Below are 15420 nucleotides of genomic sequence, written 5' to 3' on the forward strand. Positions count from 1 at the left end.
TTCTTAATCCAAAAAGTGTTTTGGAGATGTGCTGAACTGGTGTAGCCTTTATCAGTCGCTCATTGTCAAAATGTTTGAGTTTAAATACAGGTTTCCATGTTGAGCTTGACAGTGACGACTGCGCAAGATCTTCTATGGTGCTGTCTGTGGGCACATTTAAAAAGTTGTGCTGACAAGTGGGCGAGATCTAGCCAGTGAAGTGTCAACTGGGGGTGCTTTAAGCTTAATGTGAACAGATTGTTGGTCTCTGGAGATGTAGAAAGCTGTAAAATTATTCTAAGGCAAAGGGACACGCTGTGCACCAAATCTTCTGAGGTTGCAAGTGGCCATTTCTGTGGCTGAACCCAGAAAATCCCCTTTAGGGACTACTGAGGGACTGCTGCCAGCTCAGAATGACACGTTTCTGAAGGTGGTGTTTTAATCATGCCGAGCTGATTCTGATTCTGTTTTCCAGATACAGCCAAGCAGATGCTTTAAAGTACGTTGGGATCGAGAGAGAGATCGATATCATGTAACTGGCTCGTGTGGAACCTTCCTACCTGTGTTCTGCATGTCTGCACACAGCAAAGCTCTTTCAATGCTTTTGGCATCAGAAGATGTTATGGTTTTAGTTGGGTTCACTCAGAATGAGGAACTTGGTCTGTTGCTCATTTTACTCCCAAGATAGACCCTCGTGCTGTAAATCTGGACTGTACTGTATATACGCAGCAGACCTTGTGCATTTCTTTGGGTAAGCAGTCTCCACTTGGAACCAGAGGCAGAGTTCCTTGCGATTTGTGATCTTTAAGTCTAAACACTAGAGCAGCTCAAAAAGCCTAATTGTAGTCTAGTAGAGACAAATGCATATAATGATTGCTCCGAAAAATATATCAAATGTACTGTATATTATGCTAGGACAGCAGCATTTCATGGACTTCATTGTAGTGGATTAGTCTTAAGTAAATGCAGCCAAAACATAATTTCCATTTCACACCACACTACAGTAATATGGTGTGTCATGTTTCATTTTGTCTCTCAGATTTGACTGTTTAACTGTTGCTTAGTAATATATGATGTTGTAAAAGGAAATATATATATTCCTCTAATCTCTAACCTGAGTCTTATATAGTGGAGAAAACTGTATCGATCTTTCAGTGAACCTAGCTTTGATGTACCCATTGAGCATTGTGTCTATCCAGGCAATATACCGATCTCTAACTCTTATGCTAAAATATGGTTTTGTTAATAATCAGATGGGGAGTACAGTCTGAAAGTAGCTCTTGGTACTTTAGGATCTGAGATCTGTTGTACAGGACATTAACGTCGTAATTCTGGTGAGCTGAAATGACGTGACATTCTCAGCCTCACTGGAGGAGGAAGACGAGGACGAGATGGTGTCGTGGGGCAGATTCGAAGCTGCTTCCTCGATGGCTTTTGCACAGCTGTAGTAGATGTCCTTGCAACAGTGTGAAACCGACAAAATGAATGTGTGCTTTCCTTTAAAGTGACTCATTCTGCCAGAGTGGCAGCTTGTACAGTACACGGAGGGCTTGCTAGTTTCCCAGTGAAATGCACTGCAGTGCTTCTAGTTCCTCTGCCCTACAGCAGCTGGTTGCAGCCACGTGCATTGGAGAGGCACAGTGAATTACTTGCAGGATGGAGGCTGTTGCAAAAGACAGGGAGGGTTGGTGATTTTCACTCCCTTCTTTGCCACAGCAAGGAAAGCTGAATTTCTGCCTTGCCTGTAAAGTAAACAAGCATTGATCTGTATAAACTACATGTGCAGCCACAGTATGCTAAGAGGCTGTGATGTGGGTGTTCTGAAATTGAGACAGGACGGGAGAGAGGAAGGGTGCACATGCTTTAAAAGGACAGAGCGTGGTGTGCACGTCCTTCTGAGATAATAGTCTCTGCTAACTAAATGTGTCCTTAGCCAGAAACACACATTGGTATGAAATGACTTGTTACTGGATATATGTGTGGTTGGTCTCAATGCTTTGAGTAAATAACTTTGGTGTTACTCATGTCGTTGCATTTGGTAAATGTTCCTTTTTCCCCTGTTGAATCGTAAAATTCCCCGCTGGCTTCCCATTCCAGGAGTCTCAACAATTAATATAGCAGGGAATTGATCAAGCATTGGGCAGATAATGGTAATTTAACTCGCTTCTAAACCATATTTGTGTTATCATCATTTCAAGGTGTGTGTTCTAAAGGAAGCATCTGTACAATTACAGTACGTGCAAAATATATGTCAGGTCAACCTTTCTCATATGTAAGCAGATCAGAAAACTGAAAATAAGATCAGGAAATGGAGACACAATATTGTTTCCCAGTATAAGCTGAATACTCATAAAAGCTCACGCTGCTTTCTGAGACCTGGAATGTGTGGAGGCAAACTTTGATCTCATTCTGACCACAGTTCAGTAACCGCTGTAGCAGTCTCTCGCTCTCACTCTCGAGTGAATCACAGACTTTTTCAGCTGCGTTCTGTGGCCGACGGGGCAAACAGCGAGAAAAAGACCAGTTGAGTGCGTTCTCGTTAAACTACGTGTAGTTCTGCTTTAGGGTTCAATGCAAAGGGCTTTATGACGACGCTCAAGAAAGCCCTTTATCTTTACTCCAGACAATCACAAGAACCCCAGATCTAAGAAAGGTTACGGAAAGACTGGAAGTCATCCTTTAAATCCAAATTGATTTCCACATTCACTGGTGGTTTAGAGGGGAGTTAAAAACCGAGTTGCTGAGGAGACTCCTGCATTTGTTTGCTGTGAGACATATTAGAGAGAAGGGCAGATTTTATTCCCTTGAGCAGGTGTTGCCGAGCTGTGACACTGTAAGCCAGTTGTTCCCAGTCCAGGTCCTAGTGACCCACACATCTGCTGCTGTTCGTTCCAGCCCACCTTCATTAGAGCATTGAAGCCTCACTTGAGCTGAGACGTTGCTTCGTTGGAATATTTGCATTTTGTTTCTAGTCACAGGTTTGGGATTTTATTTCACTTACGAAACCCATGGGTTTAATTATTGTTAAGTCAGGGAAGAGTTTGATGGTGTCACCGAGGGCTGGGCTGGAACAGAAACCAGCAGGTGTGTGGTTCACCAGAACCAGGACTGGGAGCTACTGCTATAACCAATATGTGCTTGGGGAGGAAGGGGACTGTCTCCTGACAGAATCAAATGAGCTGAGTGTGTTGTATGTGTGTGAAGTGGCACATGTGATTGGACAGTGCAGTCTGCCTCACATGGGTCTGGATAAGAAACTTGTGTTTCAGGATATACCCAGATTAGTGAGCAAGTCAAGTCAATACATTTATTTGTAATACAATTTATAAACACCTAACTTCCAATAATGACATAACAACTGCTTTTAATCCTTTTTTAATACTCACACTAGATAAAGCACACTAGCCCAGATAGGTACCCTAAGTTATTTCCAGTACTGTATATAAGACAGGGTATTGTATGAGATAAAAATGCTTTATTTTAAAGATGTAACCTGGGCTTGTCAGGATTTCCCACAGTCCCATCATGAGTTTTAGCACTGTCATTTGTTTTCTGTTCTTAAAAACAAGTATGTATACAGTACACGCATGTGTGTATGTTACAAACGGAAAGGTACTTGTTTTTAGCTTTATTTTTAACGGAAAAAAATTTATATGAATGCAATTGATTTGTCGTTCTTGCTGGATAATGACCTGAACCAGTGCCATTTAACAAATACAGTTTTATTATTAACATATTTTGTAGGAACCTTGCGTTAATTTCTTGTATGTATTAATAGAAACGTGAGTACTGTAGTCTTCCCTTATGAGATAGAAGTGCCAAAACTGAAAACAGACATTACGAAGAACAAAAATACAGTGATGGGGAGAAGGAATCACCAGAGATGGGTTTTATTACTGACCTCTCCACCTGCCTTTACAAGCGTTGTGAATTGCCTTCCATCAGGTGGGATCCTTTAGAAATTTACTGAAAGAAGGAAAGCAATAGGACAAAATAATTCCTAAATATACAGAAAGCTAGTTTGTCAGAAAATAACACCCTTTTCTATCTGCAAAAAATATATACTTTTTTGCAGTTAGTTTCCAAATGTATACTGCAGATTGCAGCAGCCTTGCTCTTGGCAAATATCCTGAATAAAGAAGCTGGGATATGGGACCTGTCTTCATTAAAACTCTCTTTCAAGAGATTTCGGGCCAATAATGTCATTTAATCAACCTGGGAGATCCCAGTTTTTTGAAAATATGCTGCACTACGAAAGCATTTCAGCTCATCAGCACAATTTTTTAATGCAGTGATATGTGTTGGAACATTTAATTTTTAATAGCCCAGAAAATCGCAGATTTTAATATCTGCCATTGTTGTGGTATCTAAGGAGTTCCCGGGCGTGGAGACCAAGGTGTGAGTCAGATATTTAGGCCTGGCCCTGGTAGCCGGACATCACCTGCTCCTGCTGTAACAGTTACCTATATATACCAAATACAACACTTTATGCCTGAAGTAGGCTAAATTTCTTTAATCTTTAACATTTCAATTTTCTTTGGTTTTTGAGTTCAGTAAATGCTATAAAAAGGTATTAACTTGTTGTTATAAACACTTAAGTCTAATAAAAATTGTTTTGTTTTTGTTCGATGAGGTGAAACTATATCTCCTATGAAGTGTGTGTGCTTTTGCAGACTGCCTGAGTGAATGTATTTCAGTCATTTATGCAATGGAATATATGCTCTCCTTGTTTTCTCCTGATCATATCTAACATATGTCACGTATCTCTATGTTATCCAAAGGCTATACTGATTTATATATCTTGAATATAATGCATACAGTTTACAGTGGGCGTTCTTTCATTCCACACGATGAAGCTGCCATGAGATGCCTGGACTTTGTCTTCAAGTCAGAGCAAACGAGCAGTTTTGAAATACGATGTTATGTGTGAAATGTATATGTATAAAGGTAACTTAACATATTTTAAAGTTTGAGTTACTGATGATTCTTTAATTTAAGCAGTTACAAAAAATATAGTCAAATTGATCATTAGAATTTAACTTATTGGTTAATATTCGGTAGGAAAGGAAGTGCTGTATATGTCTGGTCTGTTTTCTTAACTTTCTGTTAGTTTGTATTCCACCACCACAAAATGATGTGTTAATAAAAGCACATGTAAATCATGAGGTGTTGAAAGCAGAAGGTAAAGAAAGAAATGGGATATTTTAAAGAGGATTCTGCTTTGATTGAAGCTGATGTGTAGGTTTGGGTTTTGTCTGAGCTCTCAGATATTTTCCTGAGGAAGCTTTATTTGCAGAAGCGTACAGTTTTTCTCCACTTGCCTTCTCACAAAGATCACTGAAGTTTCAGCCACATTTAAGCCATAACCTGGCCGCAATGGAGAGCAATTCACCCGATTACATAAAAGAACTAGCAAGTAAAAGCAGTTTTATAAAATAGAAGACGTCGTTATAAAATACAAGCTGCAGGTGTGTTTTTGACCAAATTTGGGGTGTTTTCATTTTCTGACTGCCCGGTGTGAAATCACCAGTTGTTCTGTTATGTCTGAGCTCCTGTACTGCACAGTGTGGATAAGCAGTGATGGACACAGATGCCCATGAGGGCCACTCAGCCGTGACGGGCTCTCGCCTGACCAGAGAGTTAGAACCACATGGAGGAGAGGTGTTGTGCCATGTGGCATAGAGGTGAGCATTGCTGTCCAGGGTGAGCACTCCCTTGTGCCCACTGCTTGCCAGGATAGGCTCTGGCTCTCCTGCAGCCCTGAAAACGAATGGATGTTTGGACGCAAACTCTCCTGCAAGCACTGTGAGATTCGCAGGGTGCGAAACGTTTTAACAAGTGCACATTGTTAAGGAAAGTCTCTGTATCGGATGTCAGGATATAGCTATTCACTGCACACAGGGTAGGCAAGCACACATTTCAGTCCACCTCTGTAATTGTTAGACTGAACAGGAAAATGCTGTGGGGGGAAAAAAGGACTGTTTTTGAAGACAAGTTGATGTGGAAGTGCATTTGACAGAGAAAAGGATTTCAGTAGCGAATGTGATCATTCTGCTTATTTTGCAAAATAATCTTAGAAGCTCTATATTCCTGAGCTGGAAAGAATATAAAAGGTTGTGCTTATGCTGCAAACTGATGCATATTGCTGACTGTTAGTCCATTCGTTCTTGCTTCTCTTCAGAAAAGGATCAAAATCACCTCTGTGGCACAGAGAATAATGTTTTTCCAAAGCCAGCCCGACTCTTTAACAGTAGTATGTGTTGCCATATCTTAGTCTCCTTTAGCTGTGCAGATCACAGTTTGTTAACATTGTCTCTTCCCTTCTGTGGGAAACTCACCATTTGCAACTGCAGAACGATGTGAAACATTTTGTAATGTAATGTGGTTTGCTGTAACTTATTTGTAAAAATCTCTCATTCATTAAAAGGAAAGCCTTTAATCTCACGTGCCTTGTCTCCTTTTCAGGACTTTCACTTTCCCAGAAAAACTCAGAACTAACTGGTTAGCAGGTTACATTATCAGGGTTATGCACTGTAGGTGAGACATTGCTACCTGTTCAAACAAACACATGCAGGTAATAGAGATCACACGGTTCCTTCACGCTTCTTTATTGAAATGTCAGTTTCTGTATACTCATACAAGCTTGTTTTCATTTTTGTAGTTATGGTCATTTACAATGGACATTTACAATTGTGTTTTCCAAGTGATGCAGCAAAACGCAGGACTACTACATGATAACATATCGCTCAGCGTAGCCCAGTTACTACTTTTGACTGGTGTGCATTTCGCGCTTGCCCCACATGGTGGCAGTAGAACCCACACTGAAAAGAAAAAAATGTCTTTGCACATAAAAAGGAGGCACCAGATTTCCCTCACCCCCAAATTATTAAAAGCCGTTTCCTTTCACTAGTGAGTGCATTTACTGTGGGAGAACCTTTGCTGCCCCAATAAACAAAAACATAATGCTCTTCCATTTAAACTCCAGATTGGATGAACATCCAATCCAGCTGTGAGACCTCATCCATACCGCCTCCCAGCTTGCAGAAACCTCTCTTTTCGGGCGTCTCTGCTCTCATTACAGACTACGTCCTCCAGCCTCATTAGCCTCCTTGTCTGACAAGCCAATATAAAAACGTTTCAGCACTTTTTATGTGGGTTATTGATGCCACATGGTGCAAGTTTTAAAGAATGCCTGCTCACTGCAAAAACATAAGAAGAATGTGCTTTTGCTTTGGAGCAGAGGTTGGAAGATGGTGTTGCACTCTTATGTGCAGTTCAGTGTTGATTGTAGATACAGTTTGCTATCGGCGCACTTAAGCGCGTGCACACAGTGTGAAGAGACATTCTTGGTCACAGTGTCGTGTGGGAAGAACCTATTGCTATGCTGTTCTTCAAGAATATGTGCATTCAAAAAAAAAATACAAATCAAAAACTCGACTGATGTGTAAAAGCACGTGATGAGAAGTGTTAGTTACGCCAAGCTGATTTTTCAGTTTTGTATACGATTACCCAACTTGCTGACACAGGGTAAGACAAAAAACACAAAGTGCCTCATCACTACAGAAGTGTCGGACAGTCCTCTGCTTCAACAGATTTTTCTGTTTTTACTCAAAGCCCCATTCAAGTACTGTATGTACAGTGACAAAACTCTCCAGTTTCTTTTCCTGCTGGACAGGAGGGTTTATTTTTACCAAAGTCAGCAAAAATGAACAAAGTTCTGCTTTTGAATGTCTTTCAATAACACTTGTGTTTTGATGGGGATAAGATATGCTTGTTTGAAAAGCTACTGTATATACTGTACTTCTGTATTATCATCCTAGTGACTCTAGTGTCCACTTGTTTTTTTCTTTCCAGCTGAGAACTGTTAGTTATTAAACCCACAATTGAACTAATCTGCTTAACTGGATGCTTGTCAATATTGTTAATTGCTAGTTTGCAGCTTTTAAGCTACATATATAACATTGAATTTCTTGAGGGATATTTTGTAGGTTAAGACTCAAAAGCTGTATAATTACTCTAATTAGTTAAATTATTAATTCAATAAAGGTTCTCCTTAGTAACAGAGCTCATCTTGATAGAAAACAGGAAAATGGAAAATGTAGCAAGGGCTCCTGGAATGGCAATATCAATTAAAAGCTGGATGATTTTAAGATTGGATCTCCAAGCCTGGTCCTGAAGAGTCCCAGTCCAACACGTTTTATAGGTCACCTTTGTCTACTGACTGGGAACACCCAGAAATTATTGATGAATGTTGCAAGTGATCTGTTCGATCTCTTCAAACTTTGAAGTTTGAAGAGAACTTACATGTTGCTCCCATCTGATCACTAAATGGCTTACTTTAACAAATCGCCTGCCTAACTGGTCACAGCTAAGTTCCAAATCTTTTAATAAACAGTAATTTAATGGTGACCTTTAAAACGTGCTGGATTGTAGTTCTCTAGGTTCTGGGTTGGAGGCCTTAGTCCCTTCCTTTGCATTATTTCAGTCCCAGTCACTGATAACAGGACATTATCTGTGTGGCTGTTGAAATTCAGAGTCACACAGTTAACAAATGAAGGCAGTGACTGTCGACTGTCAGGTAGGAATTGTGTAAACCAACCCAGCAGAAAATAACCTGTAAAATATGTTTCTAAGTTCTACATTATGTTAAAAGATGCTTCTCATGACAAATGTTTAATCATGGAAAAAATGCATAGAATTACTTCTGTCCATTCTCACATTTTTAATGTGCAACTTGTGTGAAGTGTTACATTTAACGTTAAATTCTTTTCAACAGGGAGTATAAGTGCAAATCCCCTTAAAGCGACGTGCATCTCCCTTTCGGAGCCTGATCCTGATTTACTGATGTAACGATCATTAAGATAAGGAACTGTGAAATGTAGAGCAGGTATGGCTTAAGGAAAGTTATTGAATTAAGTCATAGTTTTACTTTTTGCAATATGTCTATTACTATTTTAATTAGATTATTAGATATTTCAGCTTGGTTAAGACTGGAATCTGAATTTCACAGTTTTTCTATTTCAATTCCAATTGATTATATTATATTGACAAGACTATATACAGTAGCTCCTTAGTGCAGTGTGTTTTAGTTCCAGTAAATCTAAACTGTGCATTCATGAGCTAACTATTGTAACTACTAATTCATAAAAAAAAAACAATTATGCTGAGGCATAAAGGAAAAAGTGTTTTTTAAGTTAAAAACATAGCCACAAAAAGACTAGCACAATTCCGCAGTAGTTTCACGGCTGCTTAAAATTTCAGACTTGGTTATATTCTCTGAAGCAAAAATTCTGAAACGGTCAGAATTGAGGCTTAGTATCGGTGGAAAGGGCATTTAATTGTCTTTTTTCTGAAGGACATGGAAAACATTGGGACAGAGACCATTATAGTGCATCCACCTTCTCACATCACAGTAACAGCACAAACGTACATTCAAGATTTTATGACTTTTTATATAAACCAGTACATTAAAAAATGATATACACTTTATTTATATAGTATTTATATATAATATAATTTTAGAATTTGCAAACAAAACTGCTAAAATACTTCTGAGGTGATTGTGCTGAAGCAGTAGCTTGTTGCATTGCAATGCAAAGTGCAGATCACATGCCTTAATATGCATAGCTAAAAATTTCATGATTTCTCAACAACACGGTACATATTGGCTCAAATAGCACAGCATTATGTTCTTTTTTTATTTCTCTAGGCTTTGGTTATGATCCTTCTGTTTAAACAGCTAAGAAGCAGCGCCCTAAATACTATCAGTCTATCAAAGCAGGGTAAAAGGCAGACATTTACATGACTGTGATCGCCTATATTAAAAAAAACAGTGTCTTCTGATAGATACCTTGACGATATCATGAGCAGGCATTTTTACTGTACTTTTCTGGGTCTTGGCAGTTTGTCTTCTGAGCTGGAGGCTCAGAGTCCAGCATGTACTGACAGGGGCTCCTGGACCCTCTTAAATAGCACAGAGCCCTCGGCCTCCGGTTAGCATTTTAAAAATATTAAACTGCAAATAACGTTAAACAGAACAGATTTGGGTTACAGAACAGTGCAGCACATCTGCACAACCCTCTCTGCACCTGGGTCACACGTCTTTCTAAAGCTTTCTGGTCTAAATCAAATGGAGTCCTGAAAAGACATACAGTAATCTGCATCACATACTACAGGGCTGCCATTATCCACCAGTTTGACATTTCTGTTTCAGGTTATCTTGGCCCAGTGGTTGTCCTCGAATTCGGTCAGATAATTATTAATCGTTCGTCAACAGCCGCAGCACAGCTAGGGAGAGTGATGCCCCAATTACCTAGCTTTGTCAAGTCCCCACAGATTAAGATATTGGTTGTTTTTCTTTTCAAATGTGAGATCAGCTCAGTGATACCAACATTTCTGCTAACTAAAACTTGGAAGTCTTGCTCATCCAGAGAGGAAGCAAGACTTTAATAATATCCTTGGAATAATTCCCAGTTGAAGGCCCACGCCCTACGAGCTGACTGGACTGCAGACATGAGACCAGCCTGAAGTTCCTCATCATTTTCAAGTGCTACTTGAGACTGTGATTCAAGTATGACGAGACAGGCTGTGTCAGAGTGCTTGGAGACAGTGCTCACTTGGCCGCTGAGATTAAGTGCCAAGAATTCTAATGGCACCTGAGAAAGATCCAGCAGATGGATGTGAACTGGTCTTCGAAAAGCCTGCTCAGAGATGCCTAAAGGTACAGTAATTATTGGGCCAGTTACAGCACTTGTACAATTGATGGACACAAATCCAGATCTCACCTCTGGTCATTCTGGGGTGTAGCTTATCCTACTAACTGCCTATTGAGAGAAAACAAACCGCATGGACCTGTTTTGAACACAAAAAGAGATCCCAATAATTAAACAAAATTCCAGCCATCTCACTGCAAAATGTTTACATAAATCACAGGCAAGTTTGGGTCCCTTGAAACTCAAAAGAGCAGAGGGGACATAAGCACTATACTGTAGGTATTCACACATGTTTTTGTAGAATTGGATATGGCTCTACATGACTAAACATTCCCAGGTTATGGTAGGAGGAGTTTCATACACATTGCTTAATGATTCTTTTGTATTGGTATTTTTTTCAGCATTCGGTAGTTGCTATGTTAATATGAGTTTTGTGAAGCTTCCTCCAGCTTGAGAGCACCAGTATTGTATTCCCTCCTCTGCCATGCAGGCTGGAGGCAATGGGAGAGACCAGACAGAGTTTCTGAGGACTTGGAAGACCGGACAGAGCACTGAAAGCTCTGAAAGTCATCCTTTTGCAACCTGGGCAAACTACATGACACCATACCAATGTGTCTGAATTACCTAGTTGGTGCAAGGTAGGAAATATTAGAGCATGTGCATTAAAGGTCATGATAAGAATGTTCATTCAGGCACTTCTGTTGGTCAGCCCTGTAGTGAAGGATGGGATTCGTTTTCACCTTTTCTCTCAAGCTCTCACTAAGCAATTCCCACAGCTCCCCTGTGTAACACTCCCGCACCAGAGATCCAGTATAAACCTTGTGTCTGACTTGTAAATAAACCGGTGTTGGGGGGTGGGGGGACAAAGCAAACATTAACAGGCATTAGTGTTCCTGAAACCCTCTCTCCACCCAGGCGGCGAGCAGTTATTCACTCCTGGCCTCCTCTTGGATTTTGGGCAGGTTTTTCTCCTTCCTGGGCGGCTCGGTCAGGGGCTTGGCGCTGCTGGGGGACTCCACGGTCTTGGGCTCGTTGGTGTGGTAGGTCCCTTTGTAGCGGTACAGGTACATGTACAGAGCAAATGGCACCCCGAAGAGAAGGAGCAGGAGCAGGATGATAATGACTGGGAGAGAAGAAGGAGAAAAGAGCGATAAGCAGATACACAGGAGAGGAGGGCTGGGCCCGACTTGCCCCTTTGGTTACTAAATATAAATATTACAAAGGTCATATCCAGCCAATTCTTCAATGATCTATTGGAATCAACTCATCTTCATGAGGAGAAGTCTACCTTAGGTGCACTACTTCTTAATTTCCATTTGTGATCCAAGTTCCTAGTTTCTTTGTTGATCCTGAAGTAGTTGAATTAGCTTGTTGATACCTTTCCAATTTTGAATACTGCTGTGCTCCCTACTGATGTCTTCTGTGTGAGAGTGGGGAAGCTTTTAAACCAAACTGTGTGGGAGGCACCTTGGAGAAAGGACATTAATCTTAGTGGCTCTTATTTGAGCTCTCCAGGGCTGCAGAGTTCTGTGCTCAGTGTTGATGTTGATTGAGATTGTCACTGAGAGGAGGGCAGTATTTGATTCTTTAGTTTCAATGTCTTTTTCTTTTCCATGAATGTATAAATTCAACTGCATGACATCCACAAACCCGCTAGTTGCATGCTGGTTGGGCAGTCGTGTTCACAGGTAGCTAGTACAGACTGACACAACTGGCAGCTCAGTACAGATGTATGCAAGAAAAGAAAATGTCATTGGTGATACCACAAAACCCATGTGCCTATTAAACTGCTAACATTTAAGACTTTGTGGAATATACTGTGTCTTTAATCATGTGTAATAAGCGTGATCTGTTTTATTTGCTATTAGGAACAGTGGAGAGGCCATACAGTGAGTAGCTATACAGATGCAGTTGCTTGATGTGTATGTCTATACATAAAAGCCAGCTTTCAGTTGTTTGTGTTATGTCCTCATCTGTTTTTAGATTACGCTATAAGAGGATTTAGATTTTACAGTGAAAATGCCAGGCAAAGGGAACTGTGTCAGTAGCTGACAGACTACCTGAGGTCAATGAAGAAAACACACAGGAGGATTTAATGGACAGCCGGTACAGAGGGCAGCTTAAAGTGCCAGGACACCGCGTTTCTTCACATTACTTGCTGAAGGAAACTGCACAGCCGGGTGGAATATTTCTGAAGCAACACATCCATGTCGAACAGAAAGTATGAGTAACATTGCACAGCTGCAGACACAGAGGTTCTGTGCTCAGTGTTCTAAATATGGAGCGTGACTTTCTGCACACTGCAACTTACGTGCGAGGACGGGGCCACTGGGGGTGTCGTCATGGATGTAATGGAAGACTGAAATGATAGAAAAAAATATTAGCTTTGCAATGTAGAGGAAGGACATTTACTGTCAACTCTTTCTAAGGGGGTGGGGATTCCGGATGGACAGATTACTGTTATGTCACTAATACGGTCTACATGCTTATCATAATTAATTCAAAGTTCTTGCAAAAACTGACATAGAGATATAGGTCAGATATGAAGCTGTTTATACTCTAAAATGTCAAAATGGCATGCAATACAAGTCCGTAGAGGCCACATCAAATAGAAACTTTATACTTTTTCTACAGCATTGGCTGCATATTTGAACATTCACTTCCTTTTATTTCCAGAGTGTCAGTGCTAAACTTGCACAATTTATTGTCAGTTTGCAGATCATTTACAGTGATCGTGCAAGGTTATAGGACAGTTTTCAGAACCGAAAGCGTTGGAGTAAGAGGGGACCATTAATGATTCTTAATTTGCTGTTACATTGCTGTTAGAACACCTGTTTGTGTTGTGTATGGAGCTCAGCGCAGGGTGGTGGGGGCATGTTCGCAAATCATTATTTAAAAACAAATCTGATGTTAGGCACAGCATGATTTTTGTCTAAATCCCTTATTTGTATGCCCTTTAAATAACCCATCCCTTTGACTTGCTTCATTTAAACCTTTGCCCTGGTCCAACAGAGATATGGGACAGGACAAGGGAAAAAGACCACAGCTTGATGTGACACAGCAGACTGACACTGTGCTTGGGAGGGTTCCAGCTTAAGGCACGACCGAGCTGTTGACAGGCAGAGGGATTGCAGTGGAGAGACAGCAGGTAAAGCAAGTGCACTGAAGCCCAGACGTTCTTAAGGCTGGATTCCTGCCCACGCTCTCCTTGTGTGGCCTGGCTGCGACCTGTGGGGTGGCTGGGAAAAGCCAGACAGCTCCAGCAGGTGAGGAGGAGAGTAAGGCTCTCTCTGCCTCTCAGCACACAAACACACAGAAAATGACGGACTGTAGAGGAAATCCTGCTGGGATCTCTACATTAAAGGGGAACTGCAGTCCCAATTTCTCAGACCGTTTCTTACATCTCGGTAACAAAATACATTAATTGATGGCATAGACTTTTTTTACAGATATTGAATTAAGCACAAAACCGTGAACTTTATGAAAGTATTTTAAGTTGCCATGTTGTCGTAAATCTCTGGTCTTCATCACAGTTCTCACGAATTGTGACGTGATGTGGCCCTTCCTGCTCACTAGTCACTGGAACGATTAGTGTAGTGTGATGTACGAGTGAATACGTGCAGATTATGCAGCAGAAATTTTACTACAGAAAGTTTCCAACATGATCTGCATGCAGCGTTAACAAGTAAGTTCCTTTTATTGCCAAAACCATCTCGAGAGGAATACTTCTATTGGACTAAAAGAGATGGATTCAAAAGCCTGCTTGTTTACAATGTAATAGGGCCACCTCACCTCACTGGAAGTTTTGGTACCTCGTTCTCAGAACATGACGCTGCACTTATGGTACCTGGAAATGATGTCTATTTTTTCTATGCCGATTAAATAGTGTTGGAGTTCCCCTTTAAAGAGTTAGAGCCTCTAAGTGCTAATAGCATCACTGATTATGCATACTCCTTTCACTAAAACATGTTTTATTATTGTCATTATTCTGGAATTTCATCTTTCTGATGTGTCATTGCATTGTACACAAAACCTTTCAAACAGTATTGTTTTCATTAGTGCATATGCAATGAATGCAAATATTAAAGAAGTGAACAGATGAAATCTCCATTTATAGATAAAGCAGATTTAAGATAACGGGAATGAGGAACTCCAGTCCTGGAGTGTTGGGTTCCTGCATGATTTTGAGGCGTCTTTCAATTAGCACCTCATTAAGACCTGGAAAACACAGCTGATCTGAGTTCTTATTCACTTAATTGGTTTCCTTAAGCCATTAGGGCCTGAGTCATAATAAAAACAGAAATAAATGCTGCAACCCAAGCAGCAAAGGTCTACTTCATAGATCTCCATGCCTGCTCCTGTATGCAAGGAGACATTAAACCGTCACACTTTTTTCATGCTTGGATTGTGATCTGATCAATTAAGTAATTCTGAGATGATTGGATTCCCTTTATTTGAGCAACTGTCCTGTCTGACTAACCAATAACCTGTGAATTACAGTTGATTTGAAGTAATGTATAAATATCTGGATCGTAATTAATGGTTATGGCTCAAATAAACTGAGAGAAATGAATAAATTGAAAAAACACTGAGCATTAGCCTTGGACAGCCTAGATTTTGGAGAGCAGGTCATGTTCCGATTTATTATGCTTGATTCTAACTAGTGCTAAAGAGAAATCTTATTGGATCAGGTGAGCTGCTGTTAAGCCTGAAGATCCTCTTAATGCCC

At 40.5% G+C, this 15420-nt stretch overlaps 2 protein-coding genes across 6 annotated transcripts in view; one reads left to right on the forward strand and one right to left on the reverse strand.

Moving 5' to 3' along the window:
• Positions 1–12504, forward strand: part of ezh1 (enhancer of zeste 1 polycomb repressive complex 2 subunit) — a 39960-nt gene extending 27456 nt beyond the window's left edge. For 3 of the 5 annotated variants that reach the window (XM_088622950.1, XM_088622949.1, XM_088622952.1), the window contains exon 20: positions 455–6423. In XM_088622950.1, coding sequence (XP_088479076.1) covers positions 455–515 — 61 coding nt within the window. In that variant the 3' untranslated portion in view covers positions 516–6423. Of the gene's footprint in view, positions 1–454; positions 6424–8755 lie in introns of those variants that run through there. The other 2 variants (XR_015930960.1, XM_088622951.1) reach the window with 2 other exon arrangements.
• cntnap1 (contactin associated protein 1) overlaps positions 9285–15420 on the reverse strand; it is a 36600-nt gene continuing 30464 nt past the window's right edge. The window contains exons 23-24 of the mRNA XM_088622947.1: positions 13003–13050; positions 9285–11814 (exon numbers count right to left, since the gene is read on the reverse strand). Of these exons, the coding sequence (XP_088479073.1) occupies positions 11618–11814; positions 13003–13050 (245 nt within the window). The 3' untranslated portion in view covers positions 9285–11617. The remainder of the gene's footprint in view (positions 11815–13002; positions 13051–15420) is intronic.

This window comes from Lepisosteus platostomus, chromosome 28 (assembly GCF_059453375.1).
Source record: "Lepisosteus platostomus isolate fLepPlt1 chromosome 28, fLepPlt1.hap1, whole genome shotgun sequence".
NCBI lineage: Eukaryota > Metazoa > Chordata > Actinopteri > Semionotiformes > Lepisosteidae > Lepisosteus > Lepisosteus platostomus.